Source organism: Cebus imitator, unplaced genomic scaffold, assembly GCF_001604975.1.
Source record: "Cebus imitator isolate Cc_AM_T3 unplaced genomic scaffold, Cebus_imitator-1.0 Scaffold508, whole genome shotgun sequence".
In the NCBI taxonomy this organism is placed as follows: Eukaryota; Metazoa; Chordata; class Mammalia; order Primates; family Cebidae; genus Cebus; species Cebus imitator.
In genome coordinates, this window is record NW_016107823.1 from 267806 (window position 1) to 282130 (window position 14325).

A 14325-nucleotide genomic window follows, 5' to 3' on the forward strand; every position below is an offset into this window, starting at 1 on the left:
TTAGTTTTTTTTATAATTATAAAATTTTATATAGTTGTGACTATTAATCTTTTTCTTTATGAAGTGAGCCATGAATTATATACTTAGAAGAGCTTTTGCTCTTATTTCCACAAAAATTTGTCTTGTATAATATTTTCTCCTAGATTTTGTATAGTTTTGTCTAGTTCTTTATGTGCTTCAGTTTCTTCCCATTTAAATCTTAGTCTATCAGCATACTATTGGGTCTTACATTATGAGTTGCCAATCTGATTTTTTAAAATTGTAACAATTTGTTAGGTGTTCTACTATCACCTGATAAACATTTTTCGGTACAAATGATTAAGGAAAGCATATCCTGTATCCTGGCAATGAAAGTAGATTACTTGCAAAAGAACAAAATCAGACTGAAGCTAGAGATTTCCTCTGTAACACTAAAAATCTTGAACGTGATGCAATGTCTGTAGAACTTTCAGGGAAAAATAAAGAGCACCCCAAAACTTAATATTCAGAGAAATTATTTCTATGTATAAGACCATGTAAATATTTTTTCACTTATGCAGAGAATCAAAAGGTGTGCTATCTAGTTAATCCTGTCTGAAAAATTATTCAGTCCACAGGGAACTTCAGTGAACTCATGAATTAGGAAGTTATACCCTGAAATGCTGGTGATAAACAGCAAAAGAAAAATGAGAAAGGACATAAAATAGATAATTTTAGAAATTTCAAGGAAGTGGTCTATTCATTGCAAAAATTTAAATGACCTAATGTGACCGAAGAAGTAAAAACTTTCAGTAAATAAATAATCAAGAAAGAAACTTAAAATTTTTGCAGTAAGAACTACCCAGAAAGATGACTGCTTCGTCCAGGTGGTTTATATCACAAGTCCTCCTAGACATCCGAAGGGCAGATAATTCCTGTGCATTTCCTCTCACCCTTGACCCCGCCCCCAAATGAGTATTTAAGGAAAAAACTATTACACCTTGATTCTCAGTGTAATTGTATATGCAGTGTATTTCTCTCTATTTTCCAAAAGGATCATAAACAGTTAATTGAGATTTAGGTGTTTGTTACATAGTCATAATACATTTAATTTTTTTTAACTAGGTATCTTATGGTGAGATGGTGGGATGTGATAACCAAGATGTAAGTATTAAATTTTTCTATATAGGAATGAAAAAAAAAATCACAGGCTGTTATTACTTGAATATTTGTCTTATTTGCTGTATGGCTTGGTCTAAGAAAACAGGTTTGCAGTTACATTCATTATGTTATGCTAATGCTAAAATATTCCTCTTCAAAATAGGGCAGTGTCCCTTAATGTGTTACCTATTTTAGTTTTTAAAATGAATTTTATGGTTGTATATACAGATTGTTTGTCTCATAAGTTTATGTTGTATGAAAATTATAAATACCTTCTTTCCCTTTGCTAAAAAATACTGTTTACTGGAATCCAATTCATTTATCACATTGAAAAAAATGGAATTTTAAAACAATTCATTCTTTTAGACTGTACCGTGCTAAAGCAAAGGGTAGGATAATTGAGGATCTAATGTGAGATTATCTTCCTCTCATGAGTATAACATTTTTTACTGTACTCTGCAATTGTCAGCTGATAAGAGCCACCTCTGATACAAAAAATAAAGGAGATTTGAAAGGAAGGAATCCTGGGTTTCAGGAGACTTAATTTTGGTTAGAGATACAAGTTTTTTATTGAATACTGAGAATACTGTTATCTGGTAATTTTGACTTCCTCCTTATTTTCATATAGCTCAGTCCCCATTTCTTCCACTTTTACTCCAGAGGGGTAACAGAACCCTGAAATTTTACAGAAGTACTAATTAGTAGTGACAGGATCTTAAGATTAACAAGAGTTTTAAATTTGTAAAACAATCTGAAGATTAAGGGGGTTGCCTAGGTGCATTAAAACTCTAGACTTCATAGGGTCACAGCAACATGCTTGCACAGATGGGGACAGACCCTCATTCTATTTCCCTATCTAGAATGCCTTGTAGGCTGTTTGTGGTTATTGCGAAAACAATATTGCCCAACCACCTCAAGAACATCACTGGGGCAGTTAGTAAAAATGACGATTGAGATTTCTGTGTTTAGCAGCATCATGCTTCTCTGATTCTTCTCATTCTCAGTTTGTACTCTTCTGAGTGCCAAGACTTCCCATGAAAGAGTAAAACTGCTTAATGCGTTTTAAAGAGGAATACTTTTTCTCTCTGTTTCTAGGAATAGAAACACCCAGGTAGGAAATCCAGGGCATAAGACATAAATTAATGTCCTTAATTACAATCAACTTATTCCACTTAATGAGAGAGCAAATAAGGCTGAATATTAAATAAAATCTTAAGATATATTTACCTTCTACATAGAAGACTTATCTCACTTCTTTTTGCCCATGAAAGTTGAAAATCAGTGAGTTTTCGTTAATTATTTAGGATTATAGGACTAGATTACATGGACCTTAGGGTTCTTGAAGAGGCATAATTTTTCTGTGCCTCCATTTCTTCATCCATGAGGCTTATTGCTTAGACTAAATGATGTCTAACTGATCAAGATCTAAAGATTCTGATGTCACACATCTAATTATTATTAAATTAAATGGATTATTCATTCCCCTGAGTATATTTTAATATACTCTCTCGTCTTTAGAAGTACTGAAAGCTTGTTTCTTGCAATTGTGCTTTCTAGTGTCCTATAGAATGGTTCCACTATGGCTGTGTTGGATTGACAGAAGCACCAAAAGGCAAATGGTACTGTCCACAGTGCACTGCTGCAATGAAGAGAAGAGGCAGCAGACACAAATAAAGGTGGTTCTTTTGTTTGAGGAAGAAATAAACTTCAGCTGAACATTTTATATAGGACTTTAAAAAGAAGAAAAGAGAAAAAAGAAACAATGCATTTCCAGGCAACCACTTAAAGGATTTACATAGACAATCCTATAAGATCTTGAACTTGAATTTTATGGGTTGTATTTTAATAATGTAAGTAAATTATTTATGCACTCCTGGCGTGCTATGAATATTATTCCAGTTAGCCTTTGATTATTTCAGTGGCCAACATATGCAGACATTTGTACTCCTCAACCATTTTCTCAAAGTAATGGGCATTCTATAATTTAGACTTCAAGGAATTTCAATGATGAAGATTTTAAGGAAAGTATTTTATATTCAACAGGTATATTCTGCTGCATGTACTGTACTCCAGAGCTGTTATGTAACACTGTATATAAATGATTACAAAAAAAAAAGTCAGTGCTTCTAAAAAGAATTTAAGATAATGGTTTTTAAAATGCCTTTATAATAAGCTTTGTTTCTTTGTGAAACTAATTCAGCAGGCTGAAGGAAATGGTTCATGTGATAAAGTGGGCTGGTATCCTCTAGAGTACCTGGGTACATAAACAGAAACTCCTGTAGGTAAAAAGGAATTTGTGCCATTAGTCTTTCTATGTTTCTGCATCCAGATAGAGTGCAGTTCATGAGGGCGGGGGTGGGGGACTGAAGGGGAAAGGGTGTTAAAGTGATACATTTTTATACCAAATGTGTTTATTTTTTTGTGCAAGTAATCCTTAAAATTGCAATTGTATTAGGTGTTAAAATAAAGTTTTTAAAAAATTACTTGTATTTATACTTTACATAATGAAAATTTCTGAATTCCAATTAACTTTCAACTTTCATAATCTAAAAAGAATCAGAGACCCGGGACACAGAATACTGTGTAATCTGTGATGTCTTTAATCATGTTTGGAATTTGTGATATGAGAATATAGGAAAGATATTTTTAATGTTCATTTGAAATGCCAATGTATTTTTTTTTTGGAACATCTTTCTGGCTTTTCCTTGGGTCTAAGAGACATGAAAGAAGTTTAAGTACAGCAGTTAAATAATGGTTATGGGTGATTTGACTGGAGGCAATGTAGTCAAATAAAGAGACCCTCCTGGTTGGGAGCTTAAAATTCAGCTATTTTTGATTCTACCACATACTGGTATGACAGTTAATTCAAATTTTGTATTGCTTTGGGCCTTATTACACCAGGGTGATGCTGGCTATAGAATAGGTCTTATTCTATAGGTGCTATTTAAATTATAAATTTACATAGTGGAGGTTTTATTTAAAGTATAATATTGAGTCTAGTCGATAGAAAAATCCTTAACTTTTAAGATACTTATTACATCATATTGTAATGAGTATTGAAACTTAACATCAGATTTCTGCTTTAATTAAACCACTTATGAGCCTCTTAGAACTTATTCAGGAAACAGTACAAAATCTATGCAAGGCTACCCAAAGGGTGTGAGGTAGATAGGGGATGTCAGAGGTTTCTTCAAGCCTTGAGATTCCATGATTCTGAGCTGCCACAGTCTGATTTTGTAACTCTGACAGACCCCTAAATAAGTTAGGTTCATTTTATAACTCTGACAGAACCCCTAAATAAGTTAGGTTCATTTTATAACTCTGACAGAACCTCTAAATAAGTTAGGTTCATTAGTTCAATATGTACTCATGATTTCATAATATCATGATTATGATTTCATGATACTCAGTATTTTCATGAAGATTTATAACCCTTTAAGAAGTGATAAATAATGTAGTATTTAATTAGTTTATCAAAGTAGATTACCTAGAGATGCTCAAATGTATGATTACATCCTCTATATATTATGACCATTCCAAACTCACTCATTTTATAGAATTAGTCAAAGGAAAAAGCCTTATGTGCAGCCTTATTTGAAGAGAAAGTTCTTTGTGTGAGTCAGGAACATCCTGTTTTCCAGCTGCTATGTCTCCTTTCAGTGTGTGAATTCCACTCCTTACCAAATCACTCATAAAACACTTTGACAAGTTTTAAACTCAAACATTGAATATTTTATGAAGCATGTGTAAAGAAATAAACCAAAATTTGGTGCAGGTATTTAGTAAAGGCTAGAACCTGTTAATATCTGAGACATATAATGGGCCCAAACATGGAACTACCTCATCCCCCCCCGAAAATGTGGCCAACTATTAATATTTTTTGTGACATTGACACCAAGGGGCATAGTAAGTATTTTTGGTATTATAAAATACACATTCAAAATCTCTGCTGTACAAAACTCATGTAATAATTGGTGGAACAAAATTTCCAAATGTGGGTTCACAGTTCATAGGTGGTGAAAATTGAGGCCTTACTGCTGTGGAGTGTATATCAAAATGTTCATGGAGACACATTTGAAGCAATAAATGGCTTAATTAAATGCCAAAATAAAGCTGAGTGTTTGATAAGTACACAATCATTCTTTTCAAGGGCAGTTTATATTTTTTTCTCTTCTCCTTTAAAGCAAATTCCACATTTTAGGTTTTTAACCATCTTAGGTTTGTGCAATTTAGTGCCCTTTGTCCTTAGACTTTAGAAATAGTCTTATTGATCTAATTATTTTAATCTTCTGCAAATAAATGTGTAACAAACTTGGATTATAAAGGAGTAAGATACTCTAATGTGTAGACATTGCAATGGTTTTCCCCTCAGCTTTCTCATATAAAAATACACATATTTTTTAGCAGATGGGTTTTAAGAGAAAAAAACCCTCAAAAATATTATTTAATTTTACAAATATTAAGCACCTAGGTGCTGAGAGTAGATGAAGGTATTGTATGTGTTTGTGTGTGAGGGAGTTTGTGTGGGCAGACATGTTAAATAATTGTGATATTTTGATAAATGCTATAATGGATATACAAAGCACTGGGAGAACACTGGGAGGCAGGGAAATTGATTGCTGACATAATCAAGAAGACTTAACAAAGGAGGTGTCATTTGAACTGAGTCCTACAAACATGTAGTAGAGACGGTGTTCACGGCAGAAGAAACTCTTCACATGCATTCTGGAGCTTAAGGCAGTCTGGAAAGAGTGGCCATGAGGCAGGTAGACATAGTGTCAGGTAAAGAAGCCAAAAGACAGCAAGAGTATTCATGAAGAGCAGGAATTGTTTGTTATAGGAATCAGAGGCTAACATTTACATATTGTTGGTTAACTGTAGTTAGGATTATTTTAACAGTTTAATGAAATCATAGCAATTCCCTTATTAGGATTATAAAGTAGGGATGGCTTAAAATTAATTAGTCTGTAAATTGGAAAATGTTAAATTTAGGTGGATCTTTTCCCTTGATTTTTGGAAGACAAATTAGAATTGCTAGTCAAGATTTTTAGATTTCCTTATTTAGATAATAAAATTGAAACTGCTGAACCAGTTCATAGCTTTTGATCCAGGATCTTCATATTCATGATTTGATTCTGCTACAGAGAAATAAGTTTAAAGTGATTTAAAGATGAACTAACTTCAGATTTCTGGGATTTTCTTTTGAGTCAGGGTTTCGCTCTGTCACTCAGACTGGAGTAGAGTGGCACAATCAGCTCTCTGCTGCCTCTTCCTCCTGGGCTCAAATGATCCTCCTGCCTCAGCCTCCTGAGTAGCTGGGATGACAGGCATGCACCACCAACGCCTGGGTTTTATATTTTTTGTAAAGACCGGGTCTCAGTTGCCTAGGTTAGCCTTGAACTCCTGGCCTTAAGTGTGTATTTTAAATTGAAGTTTGATATAAGAAAAATGTGAGAGAGCAGCCTCTGGCTATTTCTGTTTTAAGCAGTAAGTCACATATACCTTCTAAGTCTGTGTTTTAACTAATAGATTGTTAGAAGCCTACACATTATTAAAATATTTATTTGAAAGCAATTTAATTATTAATGAATTCTCCAGAGCTGTATAATTCAGTTTTTAGTTAATTAGGTACCACCTTTAACTTTCTTTACTGTTAAAGGAAATTACAGAGGAGAACATTATAATCATTCATCTTTCTGCTGCTTATTAAAAGTTTGAAGATTTGATGAAACTTACTGTCGGTGTGGGACGTGAGAGTGTGGATGCATATGTCTGTTGATGTGTTGTTTATTCACTTTCTCCACCTCTACCTGCCTACGTTAATGAATACAAATAGCTCTACTTAGGAAGTTTCATACTAGTTGCTACTAATCTTTGAGGATGGACTAATTTAAAAAATTCACAGGTTTAATATCAATTGTAGGCAAAAACTAGTGGTCATATGCTAATTATTTTCTGCGTGGTTCAATCTGCTCTGGTACAGGAACCCTCCATACTGTATGTTAAAATAAGAAGAATTGTAATAGGCATCAAGTTACCTAAAAAACTGTAAAAGTCAAATGTAATGCCCCAGACATTTGACCTGAACATAAAAATATGAGGCAATCCATTAGAATGATTTAATTAATATTATAACTAGTTTTAATAATTAAACTTACTTGGTTTTAATAAAACTAGTTAAAATATTAGTAAAGTCATTCTAATGGATTGCCTCATTTTTATGCTCAGGTAGATATGAGGTATTAGTAAAATCTAACTCTGATGAGGTATGACCTCCCTGGTATATATCCCATTCGAGTTTATCCAAGTTTATAATTATATCCTTGAAGTATTTGTGTATTTGTCTTTAATATGATCATTCATTTTTTTCTTGAATACTTTGAGGAACTGGATGTATTTTTCGTGGGTTTCCCAAATGTGCCAAAACACATTTTCACTTTACCAGTGGTCACGATGCATAAATGTTTTTAAAAGAGTGATCTGTTGAAAGAAGAAAAGAAAAGCTTATATATTGTTAGAGATCATATGGTTTAAATTAGATTTAGGAGTAACCTTTTGACTTTATGTGATGGAATGTGACCAAAGGGCTATACTCAGTGAAAGAATGTTTCCTTCTGACCCAGCCAGCTGAGCTATGTGAATGCCAGTATTCAGTGAAGTGATGAAACAAAACCTACCTCCCTCCCATCCACATCACACACATCCATTTTTAGATAGTCAAATGACACATATAAAAGTTTTAAAATACCTTTTATTTTCTGAAAATGGAAATAAGTGTTTGAATTGTTATTACATTGAAAAAGAAAGGAAAGAGGAAAAGAAAATGAGAAAAGAAGCTAAATTATGTGGCTGTCTTGAGACATTTAAATATATATATACAGTTTCCAAAGAGTCTTATCAGAGAAGATACATGAGATTCCTAATGGAGATCATTGTTTGATCTGTCATATAACAAATGAAAGTTAAATTTTTTCATGTTTTATATATTATTGAACTGATAAAAACAGAAATTCTGGCTCCATGCCAAGGTATAAATTTATGTCCTGAAGAAAGTAATGAAAATAAATAGTATAATTCATTGGGTTAAATATTTACCCAATGAAATGTTTACCTCACCTCACGCACCCTCCCCCATTTTACATGTGTGCTCACTAATAGAAGTGATTCTACCTGTCTCTCTTAGAATGTGTGTGTACATATATACAGATATATCTCTATATATTTATATATAATCTTTTAGAGGATGCAAATTTCAAAGACAAATTTGAGAGGCTTAAAGGAAATTAGACGCCCGAACTTGCATTTGTTTTGAGTAGCAGTATAATTACACACTCAGGAAATGGCTACAATTCTAAGGAAGCTAATCATGTCATTGCCTTAAGCTGCTGAGGCACTCACTATTCTAACTTAAGTAACAGACAAATCTCAAGCAGCCATATGTTAAAAAAAAAAAATGCAGCAACTATTTGTTCAGTTAATTTTAAGTTCTTTCATCTTGGCACTTTAAAGAAATTCTTATCTATATAGATTTTGGGGGTACACATGCAGTTTTGTTACATGGTTCTACTGCGTAGTGGTGAAGTCTGGGCTTTAAGTGTATCTGTTGCACAAATAGTGAGCATTGTACCCAGTAGGTAATCTTTCAATCCCCTTCCACCCCACCCTCTGTTTGGACTCTCTAATATCTGTTATTCCACATGTGTGTCCATGTGTAGCCATTGTTGAGCTCCCACTTATAAGTGAGAAAATGTGGTATTTGATATCATAAGTTATTTCACTCAGGAAAATGCCCTCCAGTTCCATTCATGTTGGTGCAAAAGACATTATTTCATTCTTTTTTATGGCTGAAGAGTACACCATGGGCTGTGTGTGTGTATTTTTTAAGTCCGATCCACTGTTGACGGACATTTAGATTGATTCCATATCTTTGCTGTTGTGACTAGTGCTACAGTAAACATATGGGTACAGGTATCTTTCTGAGTAATTAAGTTTCCTGTCCAAGGAATAATTAGGCCTGACGGCCTGACCCTTCTTACCTTCTGAGATCAGATGAGATCAGGTGTGTTCAGGGTGGTATGGCTGTCGACTGATAGAATGATGTCTTTTCCTTTGGGAAGATACCCAGTATGGGATTGCTGAATCCAATGGTAGTTCTGTTCTTAGTTCCTTGAGAAATATCCATAGGGTTTTTCGTAGAGATTGTATTAATTTACTTTCCCATCAACAGTGTATAGTGTTTCCTTTTCTCTGCATCCTCACTAACATCTTTTGTTTTCTGGGTTTTTTTTCTTTTGTTTATATTTTGTTTTGTTTTAGACAAAGCCTCCCTCTGTTGCCCAGGTGGGAGTGCATCTCAGCTCATTGCAACCTCTGCCTCCTGGGTTCAAGCAATTCTTGTGCCTCAGCGACTTGTGCACCACCATTCCCAGCTAATTTTTGTACATTTAGTAGAGATGCAGTTTTGCCATGTTGGCCATGCTGATCTTGAACTCCTGGCTTCAACTGCCTCGACCCCCCAAAGTGCTGGGGTTACAGGCATGAATCACCATTTCAGTCATCTTTTGGTTTTTGACTTTTTAGTCATAGACATTCTGACATGTAAGATGGTATCTCACTGTGGTTTTAATTTGCATTTCTCTGATTAGTGATGTTGAGCATTTTTTCGTATTTTTTTTTTTTTTTGGCCACTTGTATATCTTCTTTTGAAAAGTGTTCATGCTCTTTGCCCATGTCTTAATGGGGTTATCTGCTTTTTTCTTGTTGAGTTGTTTGAGTTCCTTGTAGATTATGGATCTTAGCTCTTTGTTGGATACACAGTTTCAAATGTTTTCTCCCATTTCCAGGTTGCCTGTTTGTTGATTATTTCTTTTGCTGCACAACCTCAGCACTTTTAGCATTTTGTGCCAAATGATTCTTTGTTGTGGGAGCTGTCCTGTATGTTGGAGAATACATTTAGCAGCACTCCTTCCCCTATACACTAGGAGTTGGTAGCATCTCTGCCACTCCCTTACCATCACCTGCCAGTTGCGACAACCAAAAATATCTCTAGAATTACCAAATGTCTCCTATTTGGGGAGACAAAGCTGCCTCTTCTTAGTTAAATGTTACCATGATGTGAAATGTGGAAAAATTGAAATAATACTGGAAAACATTTGAATTTATGATGTGTAGAATTCTATAAATACAATTTTTTAAACAATCATTTGCCAAGGATGCTAGATGCCCCCAGGGGATGGAGATGAGTAAAATCTTCTATCATAAGCAGTTTGTATGGCAAAGGATTGTAAGTACACTAGTAACTAACATACAGCACAAATGTAATGAAAATAATTTTGGTACTGATGCAAGTAAATTCAAAATGCCTATTAAAAAGAGTAAGTTGTAAAAAATAAAGTGACCAGTGGAAAACTGTGGAGAACTGAAAATGTGTATGTGCCATTTAAAACAGGCAGCACCAAGTGTTAGCATAGGGAAATCCCAGGTGATTTGTATTCTCAGAAACACAGGTCTAATGTACAATCAAAGATTGAAAGCATTTAGTTTGGAGGATTTAGTCTATCTGGACTGTTCATTCATCTAGAAACTTACAAAGAGACTGTAGCATGTGTCTGTTCAAACAAAAATTAAGAAATAGTAGCGAAATGAAGAATTTTCACTGTGGCATTTTACTTCCATGTGTAAACTGGACAAATGCTGTGTGCGAGGGGAGTCCTGCAAGTTCTTCATATCACCCTTCGACACAATTCACGGACTTTGTCATATCCTGCTGTCACCCTTCAGAGCCTAGAGTGTTTTTAGGACCACTGAAAAGGAAGATGGAAATCTTCATTTTAAAAAAAAATGCATAGAAAGCTTCATAGAAGATTCACGGGTCTTAAATTGAAGTTCGTAGTCTGTAGAAAAATTATACTCTTTGTATATAACTCTGTAGTATAATACATCATCAGGTGTATTTGCAAATACCTTAACTGAATACAACATTTGTCTCCTAAGGGACAGTAAAGACTCCAAGGCAGGAATCTGACATTTCACATAGATTTAAAATTAAATCTTACATGTGTTTTACACTAATGATAACCACATATATTTTACTCATGTTGTTGTCTTTATCCCAACTAAAAAAGGAGATTTTGTGTTTTGAATTTACAATAGAAGGTAGTGGTAGGATAACAGAATTCTCAGATAATTGGAGACAATGGTCATCCTACCCTGAATACCATATCTTCATTAACAAATCTGGGAAAGAAATTTTTTGGATTCCTACTGTGTTCAGATAAAGGCTAAATAAACTGTTAAACTTGGAAATGATAGCCCTTCTTGATCTGTACCTAACACTATTTTCCAGCTGTCTCTCAATGGTCTTCCACTAAGACATAAGAACTTTAGTTTCCCTCTTGGCAGGAGTTGAAATCTTTGCGACTCGTTAGGGCCCAGTTGAGAAGTGGCTACTTTTTTCTTATTACCTCTCAAAAGATGTGTATTCCTTATTTTGATTCTCCATGATGCTTGGAATATACCCATCTTCTTGTGGCGGGGACTGCTATCTATTTATCAGCCTTACTTCCTTTTCCTCCTGGGCATGTAGCTAGACCTCATTTCCGTTAGGTGGATCCATATAGGCTCTGTACAATAGAATATAACACTAGAGATATATGCCAATTTGAAGCTTGGCTCATAAAAGACCTCCCACACAATTCATCATGCCCTTTCTCATTCACTGTCTGCTAATGGTATGCAGAGGATCCCAGTGGGTATCCAAGAGTCTAGACTCTGGAAAGTCACCAGGTGGAAGGACCTTAGGTACCAAATGTCTTAGAGGAAACTGTCAAACACTGAAAAATGATGTGAGTGAGAAACGAGCCCTTATTGTATCAAGCCAATAAAACCTTAAGGTTATTTGTTTCAGCAGTTATCCTACGATGACTAATTCAACAGTGTGTTTCTTATATTTTAGTTGTTTATAATATTTGTCATATGTCTTCTGTTTTTCCCAGCACCTAGGATGATGTTTCTGCATAGTTGAGATTCAGTGTGTCATTCAGGGTTTAAAAACAAATTATGTTCATAGCTTATGGGACAAGTTCTAGAGTCAGCATTAGATAAGAGGTGATAAGAGCTGAGAAGACAGCTGTCGAACTTTTTAGGGAAGACGTGCTGGAAGGTTAGAGAACAGGCACTGCTGATAAGACTTCCCAGCACTTAATTCATGACGTCACTGCTAGTAACTACAGCTGGATTTTACCTTATCATAGTCAGATAATATCTTGAAAGGGAAAGGCAATTCCCTGCAGGAAAGCAACAGAGCCCAGAATCTGAAGACAGAGAGGGAAATCTATGTCAAAATGTGTCCCTAAAAGCATATATTTTCATAGCCTAGGGTGACCTTTGAGGTCATTAGTTGATCCCCGAAACCCCTGTTTTATGAGAAAGATGAAACTCCTGGAGTACAGAAGTATGTAACTTTCCCAGAGTTTCTGATCCAACATTGGAATCTTCCATTATAAATACTTTTATTCCTCTAGTTGAAAAAATAAATTAAAAAAAAAAAAAAACCTTCTTCAAACAATTATTTGAGTGTATACTTTCCTCATCCCCATTCCATGCCAAAGACCAAATGAAATGTGTGGTCTATTTTTTGTATATTTTGTGTTGGAGAGGTTCGGAGAGAAATACTGTTCTGTTTTGTCCAAGTTCAAAATGATAGGATCCTGAAAGGCCTGTTACTGTATTGTCCCAGATTAATCTGCTTAAACAGAGGTTCTTGAATACTGAAATTATTTAGTGTAAAGTGTACTTTATGAAATTATATGCACAAAAGCATTTAGTGTGAAACACTGCCAGAATACACAAGCTCATGGTTCTAGTGAATATTTACCCTCTCACCCCATCCATAAACTAACTTGTTCTCTGTCTTTATTATGCCCTGTTTTGTGTGTGTGTGTGTGTGTGTGTGTGTTTTGTTGTTTTTGAGACAGGGCTTCACTCTGTTATCCAGACTGGAGTGCAGTGGCACAACCATGGTTCACTGTAGCCTCGACCTCCCCAGGCTCAGATGATCCTCCTACCTCAGCCTCCTGAGAAGCTGGGACTACAGGCATGCACCAACATGCTTGGCTAATTTTTTTATTTTTTGCAGAGATGAAATTTTACCATGTTGTCCAGGCTAGTCTCCAACTCCTGGGCTCAAGCGATCCTCCCACCTTGGCCTCCCAAAGTGCTGAGATTACAGGTGTGAGACATTGTGACAGGCCTCGTTCACTCTTCTGACTCCTTCAGACTCTATCATTCAATTGTGTGTATCCTACCGCCCAGGTGTAAATACCTCCCAGGTGGCGTCTCCACATGCTGCCTTCATGCCACCCTTGCCCTCGTCCTCCCAAACCAGCATCTGTGGGTGAGTACACTTCTACCTCAAAGACGGAAGAGAAGAGAACTAAGATCTCATGTTTGCTTTTCGTATTTAGATGCTCCACAGGGCTCATTATTTGATAATTATCTTTTTATGTGTCTGACACCACATCATGCATAAGCTCAGTGAAGACAGAGCACAGCCTCAGGATTCAAAACTTAACGGACATGCATTCAACATTCATTTATCCAGCAAATACTCACAGAATGCTTAGGTGCTTTCCATATATTGTTTCATCTAATTGTACCAACAACACTTGAAAGGAAACATTAGTATCCTTATTTCACAAATGAGGAAAGCTGAGACTTCAGTGAAACCACTTGTTTAAGAACAGCTGATAAAAAGTAGTGACATGAGTCATATCCAGATTGGGCTTACTCTAAAATCAGATGCTTGTGGATCACCTTAGTCTATTGGGTGATGATTGCTACTATATCTCCTTTCCACCTCTTGCTTGTACCTTCTGATGCTACCTCTTTTCTCTCTTGCAAATATTTCTTTCCTTCTTTTTTTTTTTTTTTTTTTTTTTTTTTTTTTTTTTTTTTTTTTTTTTTTTTTTTTTTTTTTTTTTTTTTTTTTGAGATGGAGTCTCACTCTGTCACCCAGGCTGGAGTTCAGTGGCACAATCTCAGCTCACTGCAACCTCTGCCTCCCTGGTTCAAGCAATTCTCTGCCTCAACCTCCTGAGTAGCTGGGATTACAGGTGCCCGCCACCACACCCAGCTAATTTTTTGTATTTTTACTAGAGAAGGGATTTCACCATGTTGGCCAAGCTGGTCTTGAACTCCTGATCTCAT

The 14325-nt window shown here is 35.3% G+C and overlaps 1 protein-coding gene across 3 annotated transcripts in view; it reads left to right on the plus strand.

The window, feature by feature from the left end:
- The window catches only part of ING3 (inhibitor of growth family member 3), a 29898-nt gene extending 24671 nt beyond the window's left edge, over positions 1-5227 (plus strand). For 2 of the 3 annotated variants that reach the window (XM_017513870.2, XM_017513871.2), the window contains 2 exons: positions 1084-1122; positions 2677-5227. In XM_017513870.2, the coding sequence (XP_017369359.1) occupies positions 1084-1122; positions 2677-2793 (156 nt within the window). In that variant the 3' untranslated portion in view covers positions 2794-5227. The remainder of the gene's footprint in view (positions 1-1083; positions 1123-2676) is intronic. The other variant, XR_001820420.2, reaches the window with a different exon arrangement.
- The last annotated feature ends 9098 nt before the right edge of the window (positions 5228-14325 follow it).